Source organism: Condylostylus longicornis, unplaced genomic scaffold (genome assembly GCF_029603195.1).
Source record: "Condylostylus longicornis isolate FDR11 unplaced genomic scaffold, ASM2960319v2 ptg000655l, whole genome shotgun sequence".
Lineage (NCBI taxonomy): Eukaryota > Metazoa > Arthropoda > Insecta > Diptera > Dolichopodidae > Condylostylus > Condylostylus longicornis.
Window position 1 is genome coordinate 9,918 of NW_026578606.1, and position 14,023 is coordinate 23,940.

The 14,023-nt window shown below is 43.9% G+C and overlaps 3 protein-coding genes across 3 annotated transcripts; 1 reads left to right on the forward strand and 2 right to left on the reverse strand.

Annotated features, from left to right (window-relative positions):
- Positions 1 to 3,222: 3,222 nt before the first annotated feature.
- Positions 3,223 to 4,376, reverse strand: LOC129617824 (uncharacterized). The gene is made up of 5 exons (XM_055532876.1): positions 4,236 to 4,376; positions 4,020 to 4,189; positions 3,571 to 3,960; positions 3,389 to 3,527; positions 3,223 to 3,342 (listed from the first exon to the last, which is right to left on the reverse strand). The coding sequence occupies exons 1-5, from the start codon at positions 4,374 to 4,376 to the stop codon at positions 3,223 to 3,225; spliced, it is 960 nt and encodes a 319-aa protein (XP_055388851.1).
- Positions 4,377 to 8,851: 4,475 nt separating this feature from the next.
- On the reverse strand, positions 8,852 to 9,727 carry LOC129617826 (uncharacterized). Its single transcript, XM_055532877.1, has one exon. The coding sequence runs from the start codon at positions 9,725 to 9,727 to the stop codon at positions 8,852 to 8,854; it is 876 nt and encodes a 291-aa protein (XP_055388852.1).
- A 1,112-nt stretch (positions 9,728 to 10,839) lies between these two features.
- On the forward strand, positions 10,840 to 13,769 carry LOC129617827 (RNA cytidine acetyltransferase-like; the record flags this gene model as incomplete). The annotated part of the gene is made up of 8 exons (XM_055532878.1): positions 10,840 to 11,023; positions 11,073 to 11,309; positions 11,353 to 11,963; positions 12,016 to 12,072; positions 12,124 to 12,369; positions 12,416 to 12,829; positions 12,876 to 13,101; positions 13,146 to 13,769. Coding segments are annotated over exons 1-8 (2,599 nt in total), but the record flags the coding sequence as incomplete, so codon positions are not given.
- Between the last annotated feature and the right edge of the window lie 254 nt (positions 13,770 to 14,023).

A 14,023-nucleotide genomic window follows, 5' to 3' on the forward strand; every position in this document is an offset into this window, starting at 1 on the left:
CCTCTGATTTTGAAAATGAACGAATGAACATCGATGGAAACAGCGATACAAGAAATCAGACTGTATTGGATCCCGAACTGATCGCTATGGATTTTCGGCACTTTGGACTTTTGCTATTCCTTCAAGTAAGATCTTTTGACTTGAATTGATCTCTTGATCTGTTTGTTTCAGACACGCAAGGGATCAGGAGCGACTCGCAACCTTCTCTTCCACAAACTTCTCAGATCAAACAGCGAAGTTGTCTATTCGAATCCCGCGGCCGCTGCTGCTGCTTATCAGCACGCGGCTCAAGTGACTGGGTACTACTGACGCTCGATTGGGTTTCTATCGATCATCTTGTTTCAGAGGTTTGGTCTCCCCTCGCGCCAATCCTCGCCAACCATCACTTTGTTCGACTCCTCCAATGACATCCGTTCCGGCTTTGGTTTCCCCAAGGTGCGTCTTCTTGTCCAAATCTATGTGAACCCTTACTCCTTTCACAGAAGCCATTCAATGCCAAATCAAAACCACCCGAATTCAAACTCTGTGACTCAAACTCTTGCTGATGATTTTACTCAGTGGATCGTCTTGAATTTGAATGTGAGTGCTTCTCAGTAGATGGAAATCTGGTCGTAGCTACCCACTTGTCGGCCGGAACAGTCGAAATATCCAAATGCGTCTTACGCCCACCATTTCTGTTTCAGACGCTCCTACGAATTGTCCATCTGAACTTTTCAACTGATCTTAAGATTATAGATGTCACGTGTATGGAAGCCTTGGGAATCTTCTTTGATCTGTAAGAGAGTGCTGACTGAATTTTCAGTCCGTCCCCCGCTTGCAGTCCAAAAGGCGCTCGGGTCTCAAATTGCATTCATTTTTCATCGAAATCTGATACTTCTATTCCATCAATCGAGGTCTGTCCCAACCGTCGTTCCCCTACCATCAAAACTCGTTCAGAAAAAACTCGCCAAGGCTCTGACTGTCGATCCCTCAAAATATCCGGTCTTTTGTCGCCCTCTATCTGCTCCAACGACCACTGGACTCCTCACTGGCTCCGCTTCTCCAGTTTCCCCTGTATGTTGAACCAACCTCCACTCTCAGATGGTTTCCGTCAGTCTCGCAGAACGGCGTCTCCCATCGCGAGTTTTGGGACACGGCAGTCTCAAAAGCCCTGTTCAGCCGTCTGCATTGAATCAACGAAAAGGGAAACCATCATCAGAGATAACGATGACATTCTCAGTATCAAGGGAGGACGAAAGAATAGTGGTCATTTATCGAGTGTGCTGCGCGACACTCTCACGGAGAAAAGCCCTGTAGCGGTGTCAAAAGGTAAAGCAAACACTCTTTAGAGAAAAGACGCTTGCTTCAGGCGGATTGATGGAGCTCGAATTGGGACACAGAAGCTCTTCATTACCAACGCGTCACGAAATGAGACAGAAGAGACCATCTGCTGGATTTCTGAGAGGCAGTTCTCAATCATCATCAACAGATCCTTCCAATGCATACGACCTTTATCTTTCAGAACTAACGGAATGCACAGTCTATATATTGAATCCGTAAGTGACGGTGTTGCACTTGAATCTGTTCTTTCTTTTATAGAGTTCGATATGGACGGATCCAATCTTGCAAAGACTGCACTTTTGTAATTCCAGCTGCATCAGGAATTATTACTGTCACTGGATGTAGTACGATCAGCCTACATGGTGTAGCGAGATGTTTTAAGTGAGAAGTCGCATCAGCAAAAAAACTTCATTAATTTCTCTTCAGAATCGATAATTGTTACGAAACGAGACTGCATGTCTTTTCCTTCACCCACCCCGTTCTATCTGGAGACACTCGTGGTCTAACACTAGGCCCATACTCATGTAAGATTCATTCTCTAAACGGATGTTTTTATCGCTCTGCAGGTTTATTCCCTCAACAAAAACGATTGATGTCTCTTATTGGCTTAGAGTAGGACTCGTTGGTAACAATTGGGTGAAGTTGTAGTACAATGATTTCCAACTTCTTTGTTGCTCCAGATTCGATCCAATATTTGTCGGTCGTTGGGCTTCTCCAACTCTCGTAGGACGTCCTTCACGAAATAATACGTACATGGGAAGAGAATCTATCATCGTTTCATCATCAACAGAATCGTTACCTGGAGTCATTGAGGGATCGAGGCGTTCATCAATTAAAGATGACTTTGCTGTTGACAGACGGATTGTAACGTCAACAAGTACGGCGTCATCCAACGGTTGTGGCTCTCTACGCCAATCAATCGGACCTTTAAATGACGATAAATCAGCTGCAGGAGTCTATTCTCTCGTGGCACCAGAATCTTTCAAGGTGGGCTTGCTGCCAAACTCTAATTGTATTTCGACTCTTGCTGCAGACTCTGATCGTCCCAGAGTTGCACAACAGACCTTCTTGTCATCAGCCGGGAATCAATGAAGATCAGCTGGCTCTCTTTCTCCCACAAGTGTATGCAGATGCATTCAGAGATCAACAACGCCGCGTACGTTGTGTCTTCCTATAGTATCGCAATTTGTATCCACAGGCAGTCGAACTGTTGGAATCCATACAGCAAGCAGCAGTCAAGGCTCCAGATTCTTATCATGTCGCAAGAACTCTACAAACACACTTTTCGTAAGATGATTTTTATTTTCCATTCTCGAGTATTCATCAAAAATTTTAGGAATTGGTTGCAACACACTGGACACATCCGTGAGTTAGGAGATTTGGCGAAGGCAGATTTGGTACGCGTCGTGAATCAGATCATCGTTAATTTAAATTCACAGATGATGATGAAAAATAGATCAAAACAGCAAAGTCCCAAATCGAAGGCAAAAACTGGTCGAGTGTGATTTTTCCTTTTTTTCAAAACATTTTCCTGCTATGGTTCTTGGGGTCATCCGAAAGCTTCAAGGCTACAACTATTTAGTCTCCTGTAGCCAGTGCAATTTCGTTGCACCCATTATGGAGCTCGCCAATATCCATGCTAAATTTCATTTTGGTGTCAACAGGACGACTCATAATTTACCAGTAACAATTCGACAACTAATATTGAACCAGCAATTATCAGGAAGAGCGCCAGCGGATTTTGGAGCGACGCTTTCAAACAAATCGAAACTTCCCTGCCCAAAGTGTTCCTCTATTGGAAAATGGGCTGGAGGCAAAATTCTTTCCACGAAGAAAAATCAGTTTCTTTGAACTGATGCTTTAAATCATATTCATATTGGTGTTTTAAATCGACAAAAAAATTTAAATACTCTTTGTTTTCTTTCTCTGAATTCCAAAATTTCTAGCAGCGGTGATGAATGCTTCATAGATTTTGAGTCCTCCTCCTCTGTGTGCTTCATCTCCAAGACGTTCTGGGTGATACTGACCATAGTGATACAGACAGCAGATCCATAAAAATGCAACATACTTGGATTCCGATACAAAACTTCCCAATTTCTGGCTGAAAGTGTGAAGGATCATAGACCCCCTCAACCACTCCATCCAATTCGCTATAAGCCATTGGAAGTAAGTTATCAGCAAGTTGCTTCACACTTTGATGATGATAACTGAGAAAGAGGTGGAAGAGAAACCCGTTATGGAGCCGCTGACCTGTTCACTTCAATAATGTTCCCAGATTGATGCTGAATTTCATCGTTATACCAGAGAGCTAGTGGAGTATTCGGAAGAATTCGCAGCGGGTGCCGATAACCATCGTAGTCGTTGTAAGAGATGTGGGGGATGGCATTCGGAACCTTGTCAAGAAACTGATGTGTTCTCCAATTGGACGATTTTCTTACTTGATGTTGAATATCAAAATAAAGAGTTCCCCCACAAGCAACGTTCAACAGCTGGCATCCGCGACAGATTCCTAGTATCGGGATTTCTTCTTCTCTTGCTAGTTTCAAGAGCTTCCACTCAATTTCGTCTTTGCAATGATCATAACAAACATCTGAAGGATGTTGCTGACGAATTTCTTCAAGAGTCTTCACATCGAACTCTCTGAGGAACAACGTCGAAGTGGGCTTTGTTGTGTGATAAAGATGTGATTCTCCACATACCGACCAATTCCATCGTCAGTCGATCTCGTGCTATTTGGAGTATTCTTTGAGTTGCCAGTGTATGGATGAAACTCTGGACTCAGATCTTCTCCTTCGATAAGCAACAAACCATCCATAGGAAGGTAGAGATGAAGCTGGCTCGCCGTTGATGGCGTTCGTGGGATGATGATCTATAAACAATCATCATGAATGCGAACCTCGAGGATCACGACGCACGGGCAAACCACCGAATCTTTGTATCCACTCAAGGTGATGCTCGCCGACATAATCGATTCGTTTATTTTTCCGAGAATGAGCTCGGCAAACAATCAAAATTCGTGGAGTAGAAGCTGATGGGGGACTTGTTGAAGAAGACATTAGAAGACAGTGGCGAGCTTTCCCTTGAATTTTGTGTGTGCGTTGAGTTCAGCAAAACTACATACACAATTTCAGTGTTCAACTCAAAGAACGACGCGCGTGTTACTTTTTTGTTGAGAGCTCCAATAAAAACAATGTTCGTGTTTCAGCCGAGAAGTGGAGCAGCTGTGCGAAGAGATCAGGACCGAAAAGATTTTGGAATGGATGAAGAAACAACGACCAGAATGAAGAGGTTCAAAGGAAGGCCAAGACGTTTTGAAGACTACACATCACAAGTTGGTCTTGCTAATAATTTAAGATCCCCAGCTGTCGAGGCCGCAAACTCTGGTTGTTTTTCTGATTCGAATAATGAAAGTATCGGAGGAACAATCGATTCAATAAATCGAGAAAATGACAAAATCATCGATACGCATTTGATCGTAGATTCCCCCTGGCTATCACGACCGTCGCCAGTGACTGCCGCGTCGAGGTCCCAAAGTTCTGAAACAATGTTTCGTTTCCGTTCCGGTGTCCCTTCCTCGTCAGACCAGTCCTCCGACGGAACTTCCTCGTATGCGACGAAGGGAACCAGGGGGAAGGGTGTTCTACGTTTCCTCCGACGCGATCTCATTGGTTCATCGGACATTTCTTCGAGCAATACCGCTAATCATTTGACTGCCCTTTCAAACTCAGCAGTTGAAGGAAACGACGAAGCGCTTCGCCTCATCGACTCCAATAAAGCGTTCTTACAATCGAGTCCCCCGCGGTTGGCTTTGGGGAATTCATTCCATGAACCCAGCACTGGACGGAGTCACGCCGCTTCCCTTGGGGATTCAATCGAGTCTGACGAGAAAACAGCAACTCGACGACAGTTTGAATCCTCAACTCCATGCGGACGCAAAGCAAGTCAACGTGGTCGCCTTTCTCAAAGGTCGAACTTGAACCAGTCTTTCAATAAAAGTGTTCACACGGCTGAGGAGCCTAGCAATCCAAGTCTAGTAGATTGTAATTCAGCCTCTATCGACCTCGTTTGTTTCCATGCCAGCAAGTCAGCAGAATCTGGAAATCTTTCAAGCGTGTCTCAAGGTCTACGAATTCCAAATCACGTTATTGTCCAGATGATCCAATCGACGCAAGTGACCCTCAAAACTCAGTTGGTCAAGAAATATCAAGGTCCCTTATTCCATTGGGGGATCCCTTACATACGGAAGAGAACCTTTCGTTGGATTCAAGGCGCAACTTCAATTATGTGTCTATCAGTGAGTTTACTAATGCCGTTCTTTATTGAGATGCTCTTTCATCCCAGCTGGCAGCCGAAGCAGCAAAAGTATCCCTTGCTATGAGTAAATTTGCGGCCCCACTGTCAATCGCCTCAATGCCAGCATCCGTTATTTGTCAGTTCATCGGGTATTTGTCCCTTCGTATCGCTTCCTATTGGATTTTGGTTATCTATACATTAGCCCAAGCCTTTATGGCAATTTTTGATGTGATTTTAATGATAGCTTTCGCTTCCTCTGATGCAAAGAGTCCAACGTCCCATGATCATCCCGTCATCTATCTACTCCTGACTCTCGCTAGCTTCTTTATGATATTGCTCTCGTGTGTGGCTGTCGGGCGAGTCTGTGTTTTAGTCCAAAGGTCAGGGTGTTGAGTGGACGTGCCTTATCAATTTGTGTTTCAGAGACGTCGCAGAATTGAGTATTCGAATTTCTGTTGAACGCTTGCATGAAATGTTCGATCCCAACCCGTTCCTAATTTGGTACTTCAATCTACCTCCTCAAGTGGACAAGAATTCTTCAATTGGCTGACAAGAACTCCTTTTGACGAGAACCTTGCTGGCATTTCTTGTTCAATTTTTCAAGTGTTGATTTTTCGGTGCATTGAGCGGATCCCTTTCCGTGCATTCCACTGTTTGTCGGTATCTCTTAAACTTATGAAACGAGACAATAGAAGCTGTTTGATTTATTTGTAAGGCCAACGACAACAGGACATCAGGTCCCAATGACTGAAGGAAGGTTTATATGTCTATTGATGTAGAACAACTATTTACTAGGTGCCTGGATCTGGGTCATGACTGTCTCTGCTTTCTATCATCAGATGCGTCTCGAGTCGATCAAACAATCTCTTCGTCCTCGATAAAACGTGATTTTCAGTGTTTATTTCGGTCCATCAGGTCGTTCTGTCTTTCAAGATGTGATTCTCACGAGCTATCGAATCAGAAACGGTCTCTTTTCTGGTCCGTTCTTCTTGGAATTCTTCCGTTCGATCCTCACGATGTTTTGTTTTCCGAAGGGAGCTCAGAAATCGATAGAACGCGCGCGATTAAATCTGTCGTCTCGTTATTGGGAACAGTCGAAAGCGACGATCCGCAATCAAATGGAACTGAGCAAGAAAAGGGTGAAAATTGTGTGGCGTCATTAATACTAGCGAAGTCGCTGAAGGAATTGATTGAATCAGCTCAGAGGGATTTAGACAAGGAGGAAAGCGAACAAATCAAGAAAGATGTTCTCCGATCGAGTTCACTTTACCCTCAGATTTCGGGAGCGAGGAAGGAAGAAGTTGTGGCGAAGAATGAAGATACAGCAAATAGATGTGACCAAATATGGAAAGCAGTTCTGCCGGAGCTATTCTCTAGGCCATTGAGCGATTGGGAGGAAAGTGACGCTTTGGAGTGCGTTCTTCAGGTCGTTGTTTTTCGCCATATTCACTCACGTTCATTTGTTTACACACAAGGGTTTCATGAATTTGCGGTCATGATACTCAGGGTTAATGAAGTATTCAAATTTTTGAATCAACTCAAGACAAACAACGCAAATTCATCTCTCCATTTGGAATTACTTCTTCTCTCTATTTATCGATCAATCTTATTTCTTGAGAGGCTTTCACTTCTCCATCCAATTTGCGATTTTTTCTCTTCTCCATTAGAATTATCAATCATGTCGAATCTGAAATTGATTGGTTATTGTTTGTATATTGAAGACCCCTCTCTGTTTTCTCTTTTGACGTTTACCTCTCAATTCGATGCGCTCAGAACTGGAAGGTTGTCCAGTTTTCTCGAGACTCAACGCTGTCTTCCATCACGTGACTCCCCCTTTCATCTTTTACCTCTTCAATTTCTATCTGGTCACGAATTTCAGTTTTCTATTTCCTGGTTGTTGACGTACTTCACGCATGAATTGCTTCCATCAACTGATCCAGAGACAAATGGCTTTCAGATTTGTTGCCGCATTTGGGATTTCCTTCTAGCTGGTCCACCTCAAATGGGAATTTGTTTCTGTGTATCTCTTATACGCCACCCTTTCCTTCGACGCCAACTGGTTGAAGTTGCACTGCGATTTGGCGTCCTTGTGAACGAGAGCGACGCACCCCGTCAAAGGTATCCGCCGTGTGGATCGATCCAAATGGACGAACTAGAAGGGGACCGGATTTTTCTCGGGGTTGAGCTTCGATGTCGAAAAATTTGATTCTGAGGAAGTAGATTTCATGCAGGTCGAAATTTTCAAGGTGATGCAAAATCTATTTCGAGACAATTTTTTGAATGATCTGGATGAAGTGGTTGAAGATTCAATTGAGAGTTCGATGAAACTATTCAAGCAATTGGATTTCGATGATGAAGGAATTTGGGATAGAACGAAGATTTGCTGGAAAGATTGTTTGAAACTGACTTCAAGGAATGATTTGCATTGCGAAGTTCCAATTTATTCATCTTTGAAATTCAGTGATTGGAGGTGGATAAACGAGAAGAACACAATCATAAACCTGTATTTTGAAGACGACGAGGAAAATCGACAGCATAAGAATGGACTTGCGCAATACAAACCGCTTATCTATCAATATTCAAAGCAAGATTATGAGGGGATTCTCCGTCAACGTAGAGAGTGGACGGAACGAGCCAAACACGAACGAAAGACACTTTCTCGCGAATCGCATCGTTCTGATTTTTGGTCACTTCAGCGTCAATTGTTCATCACATTATTATCAAATCGTTTGATTGGACGCTTGATTAATGAATGGTCTTCCATATGCAACCGTTTAATTCTCGCAATTCATGACTTCAGCCCGCTAAAACCTCAACCTTCGTCATTCTCCCGTATCAATGCTATGAAAGTTTATTTATCACAATCTCGGTTTGGGCAAATATTTTCAACCTTTCTACAAAGTGTGGTTCCGCGCTCGACCAATCAGAAACACTCTGTGGAGAATCCAAAGCGACATTTGTTCAGTCGTTTGTCCATCGCTGTCGCTCTTGTCGCTATTGGGACCTTCATCATCGTTTCAAGCTTCCACAAGTGATCAAGAGACAAGACAACATTCTCAACAATTTTGACAAATTACAAAAGTGTCCTTGTGTTGTTTTTACAGGACAGTTGCTAAAGCACGTTGCAATACTAAAGATTACAAAAAATATAAGACAACAAGAAACAAATAGATTAAAAAGGCACACGTCACAGAATGACGGACTGTGTGAAAGAACCAGCTGATTGACAACTCAGGTTTCACGAGTGTGAAAGAACCAGCAGATTGACAAGTCCATGAACCAGTTTCTCGTTAAACCTGTTCATCACGACTATGAGGGATTGTTGATTAATCAAGCCCTCAATAATCCTTGTGACAGCAATTACAGTACCTTCATCCAGAGGATAATTGAATATACCTGTACTGATGGAGGGCATTCCAATGGACCGAATCGTACCACCCTTTTCGTTCACGTTCTTGACCTGGTCAAACACACTGTCATAGGATTGAACCAGGTCTTTGCACTCCTGGATTGTTCGAGTGCTGTTTGACGCGATTTGGGGGCCCAATACGTGGACGATACACTTGTACTTGCAGTCAATCGGAAAAACGACTGCCTCCCCTGGCTTTAGGTTGCCATGGCTCTGGTTGAACTCTTGACCAGCCTCATGGAGCTTAGGAATTCCCTTGTGGAGGGCTCCAGAGATGCCACCCGCTTCAGCGAAGTTCAATTTCGCATTAGCAGTATTCACGATAGCGTCGACATCGAGAGCCATTATGTCCTTGTTCTCCCATTGTATCCGATCTAGAGCCTTCAAGACGTCATTTGCTCTGTCCTTCTTCAGCAATGCTTCCCAATCGCGGACCACATCTTGATCAGCTTTCTTTAGAGCGTCTTGTGCTGCTTGCTGCACTCCATCAGATGGTGTGCCAAATAGCGTTTTGACCGATGGTCCGTCAGGTTGTGTTCCGTCAGATTGGGGTGCAGCTGTTCCGTCAGGTTGGGGTACTGCAGTTCCGTCAGATTGCGGTGCTGCAGTTCCATTAGATGGTGTTCCGTCAGATTGTGTTGCGGCAGTTCCGCCAGATGGTGATTGGGGGTCAACCGATTGGGTAGGGGACTTGCATAAGTCCATCAACAACGCTATTTGGAGCGGCTCCCTGAAAAAAAATGGTAATCAAGGAGACCTATTGCGATGTTCTTACATGTCACTTTTTCGGCGGTATCTTCTCCTTTCGTAGTATTTTCTTGGTTTCTCAGCGTGTCTTCTCTTTTTTACGTTTATCAGCACGTTTTTTCTTTACTCCATCACGTAACGTCGCTTCATTATCCAATAGATTTTTGCGCACAAGGCGCTTTCCTTGTCGTTTGGTCTTTGTTCTGAAAGAAGGCGTCATATCTATTTTTGTAGAATGGGCAACCCACCTGGCAGCGGCCAATTCGATGGAGGGAAGCAGAGAAGACTCTTGCTGAGAACAGTCCTGATCTCCGTTAGGAATTTGAAGCAACCCAATGAAAGGAGAGAGGCCCTTGACCAGTTGTGTACCGGTAGACGTTCTTTCGACTCCCAAGCGGGGAGGCTGGAAAAACCGCGAAGTTCGCATCATACTGTGGAGTGCATGAGGTTTGCCACTTGTACTTTGCGCACCAGGCCGTGTGCGCTTGGCGTGCGCAGAAGTGTGCACTTTTCGTGCGCAGGTGCCTTTGCGCAGCCATGTCTTTTCTGCGCAGCCGGGTCTGAAGTTGGTTTTCACGGATCAGGCATTTTTGTATGTATATTGCACATTCCTGTAACGTTGCGCCAGTCGCATATTATTCAGCTTAATTCGATTTCTTCGGTGGAGTTTCAAAAAACGCCGATATTGGGAAAGGGTTGCGGTCTCTATTCCCTGCAGAATCCTGATTCCACACTGTCACGAAGACGAATGCCTACCTTTCCATAGATAAATTTCATCTCCAGTTGACCGTAACTCGGCAGTTTGTTTTTCAAGTTGAATACCCAAGAAGGGTAGTGATCATCATAACCAATTCTGTGATCAGGAAGATCCTTATAAATATTGAAGAGTTGCTCTGAACCTCCAACTTGAGGGCTAGATGTGGGTGGCTGTTGTCTTTGAAGGTTTGGTTTTCGGAGCCAGCCGAGAAGAGCTTGTCCAGAGTGTTCTGGGAGTAAACCGACACAATGATCTAAGGGCAGAAAGCATCCTGGACCAATCTGGCAACAGATCTGCCGATTTGACGCCAACAATGAGGAAGAAAATTGACAATCGAATTCGCATCCTTGTCGAAAATGCGGTTGCCCAGAGGCACAGGGCGTTTTTTGTGATGGTTGGCGACAGAGGAAAAGACCAGATTGTGAATCTCCATTACATGCTTTCCAAAATAACGACTAGAAAACCATCTGTTCTGTGGTGCTACAAAAAGGACTTAGGTTAGAGAAATTGATCGTGGATTTTGTGTTTGAAGCTTTTCTTTTTTAGGATTCAGTTCGAATCACAAGAAGCGAATGAAACAATTGAAAGCAAAAATTCAGAAGGGAGTTTGGGATCCGAATGTCGACGATCCTTTCGAATTGTTTGTTACTTCGACGCGTATTCGTTACTGCTACTACAAAGAGACCCATTTGATTCTGGGACAGACGTATGGGGTGTGTATCTTGCAAGATTTCGAAGCCATCACTCCCAATATACTGTGCCGCACTATGGAGACTGTCGAAGGTGATTTTTTGCATCTCAGAAAGGCCACAACTCTTTTTTTTAGGTGGCGGTATCGTTTGCATTCTGTTGCGATCCATGGAATCGTTGAAGCAACTTTACAGCCTTACAATGGATTGTCATCCCAGATTATCATCAAAATTTTCTACTGGATCTGCGAATGATATTGAACCCCGATTCAATGAAAGATTTCTTCTCTCCCTCGCCGATTGCGCCCAATGCTTAGTTGTTGATGATGAGCTCAACATTTTGCCAATTAGTCGTCATGCGAAAAAAATCAGTCCAGTCGATCGATCGACCCTCGGCAGCACAACATCGATCAAATCAAAGTCAATTGGGACATCGTTTGTGCTTAGTGAAATTCCTCAGACTCCCGAGCTTTTACAATTGAAAGAAACAATGAAAAGCACAGCGATGGGTCCATTGATTGATTTGGCTGCGACGATTGATCAAGCAAAAACTCTTCTCTCATTTGTTGACGTGATTAGTGAGAAATCTCTGAATTCAACTGTTAGCTTGACTTCAGGACGAGGAAGAGGAAAATCGGCAACGTTGGGTTTATCAATTGCATCAGCACTTGGGTATGGGTACTCGAATATTTTGATAACGGCTCCCTCTCCTGAAAATGTTGGAACTGTTTTTGAATTTATACAAAAGGTAGATCTTCATTGTTCTCTTCCCTCTTCATTACCTCTTTTTCATAATGAAGGGTTTGGTTGCATTGGGTTACAAGGAGCATGCAGATTTCGAGCTTATTGAGGGTGAAGTGGTCCAACCAAGCACACATCAGAAAGAGTCGTCTAGTTCGACTTCTGAGCAAACAACCCAACCGAAGCAGCTCGTCAGAATCAACGTCTTCAAGGACCACAGGCAAACTGTTCAATACATTTCGCCAAATGACGTTGCCTTCGCCCGCCAGGCTGAAATACTCGTCATCGATGAAGCTGCTGCGATTCCTCTTCCTCTGGTGTCTCGCTTATTTGGGCCGTATTGTGTGTTTTTGTCGTCGACTGTCAATGGGTACGAAGGAACTGGACGAGCCCTTTCATTGAAGTTATTGCAGGTAGGAAGGGCAATCATTAACACCCCTAAACATGTCTTCATTTTAGGAGATCAAACAAGGATCAATGGCATCTTCAGGTTCATCACTTAGTGGGAGAGCACTTAGGGAGTTAACGCTTGAGACTCCAATTCGTTACGCGCTCAATGATCCTATTGAGCTGTGGTTGAACAAACTCCTGTGTTTGGATGCGACAACTCCTTCGCCTTTAACAGGAACAACAATTGCCTTACCAAACCAATGTTCTTTGTATACAGTTAACAGAGATTCGCTCTTCTCGTATCATCAAGCATCAGAAGAATTCCTTCAGAGAATGATGTCACTCTTCGTTTCCTCTCATTATAAAAACTCCCCCAATGACCTCATCCTGCTTTCTGACGCCCCTGCGCACCACATCTATGCTTTGCTTCCTCCTGTAGGAGAGGAACAATCTGAACTACCAGATGTTTACGCAGCAATACAGGTAGGGAAGCACGGAAGTCATTCGTTACTGTTGTTCTCCTTTTCAGATTGCCATGGAAGGAGCCATCAGTAAAGAGTCGATTCGAAAAGCGCTTTCCAAAGGAGTTCGACCTGCTGGCGATTTACTTCCATGGACACTATCTCAAAATTTTATTGATGAAGATTTTGGAAGTTTGAATGGGGCGAGAATTGTTCGAATCGCGGTCCACCCTTCGCTGCAAAGGATGGGATACGGCAGCGAAGCTTTGAGGCAGCTGATAAGCCATTTGGAAGGTACAGAAAATCTATCCATATTGGATGAAGAGAGGGGACACAAGGATTGACGGCGCCGAAGAGAATGATGGAAAGAAGGATGATGAATGCAGTAATGCTATTGATGACGATGTTGACGAGAATGATTCTAATGAAGGCAACGATGGGGATGGAAAACGTACCACAACTAAGAACAGAAGTTATCTGTGTTCGCGACGCCCCCCCATTATTGGTGCGCTCAAGTGAAACGAGAATTGGACCCAATGTTGATTATATTGGGACGTCATTTGGATTAACTCTTGATCTATTGAAATTCCACACTCGTTTGGGATTTCAATCTGTTTACTTGAGACAAACACCGAATGACATTACTGGTAAGGGAAAAATAGAAAGATCAATGAAACACGCTCTCTTTGTAGGAGAACATTCAGTTATTATGTTGCGATCAGTGCAATCCCCGAATTCTCTCAATGTCGATAATTGGATTCACGGATTTGTCACTGACTTCCGGAATCGCTTCATCAATTTGTTATCAGCAAGTTTCAGTCATATGCCAATCACTCTATGTCTGTCGTTAATCAATTCGTCTCAACAATTGGATAAACAAAATCAAAATGGAAACTCGTTTGATCTTCCAATGAACTCAAATTCAAATCTTCCTGAAATCTCTCATCGAAATGTACGTTACGGTTTGTACTTCTCGTAGATCATCTCCACCCCTCAGATTGATCAATTTTTCTCATCACATGACTTGTTGAGACTCGAGCGTTATTCGCAGCAATTGGTTGAGCGCTCCTGCATTAACGATCTGCTTCCCACACTCTCGTGGCTCGTTCTTTCGAACAGATTGAGCGGTCTGTCTTTGACCCATTTGCAAACTGCTGTCTTATTGGCGTTAGGTAGCCAAAGAAAAACCGGTGAGCGAGCTTTGTTGCGGCATTTA

Excerpts from the sequence above, each read along its gene's own strand:
- LOC129617824 (XM_055532876.1), bottom strand. The coding sequence starts at position 4,376 with ATGTCTTCTTCAACAAGTCCCCCATCAGCTTCTACTCCACGAATTTTG. Across the intron at positions 4,190-4,235 it reads AAAGATTCGGTGGTTTGCCC|ATCATCATCCCACGAACGCC; the intron begins GTGCGTCGTGAT and ends GATTGTTTATAG. Across the intron at positions 3,961-4,019 it reads ACTGACGATGGAATTGGTCG|AGAGTTCGATGTGAAGACTC; the intron begins GTATGTGGAGAA and ends GTTGTTCCTCAG.
- LOC129617826 (XM_055532877.1), bottom strand. The coding sequence starts at position 9,727 with ATGGACTTATGCAAGTCCCCTACCCAATCGGTTGACCCCCAATCACCA.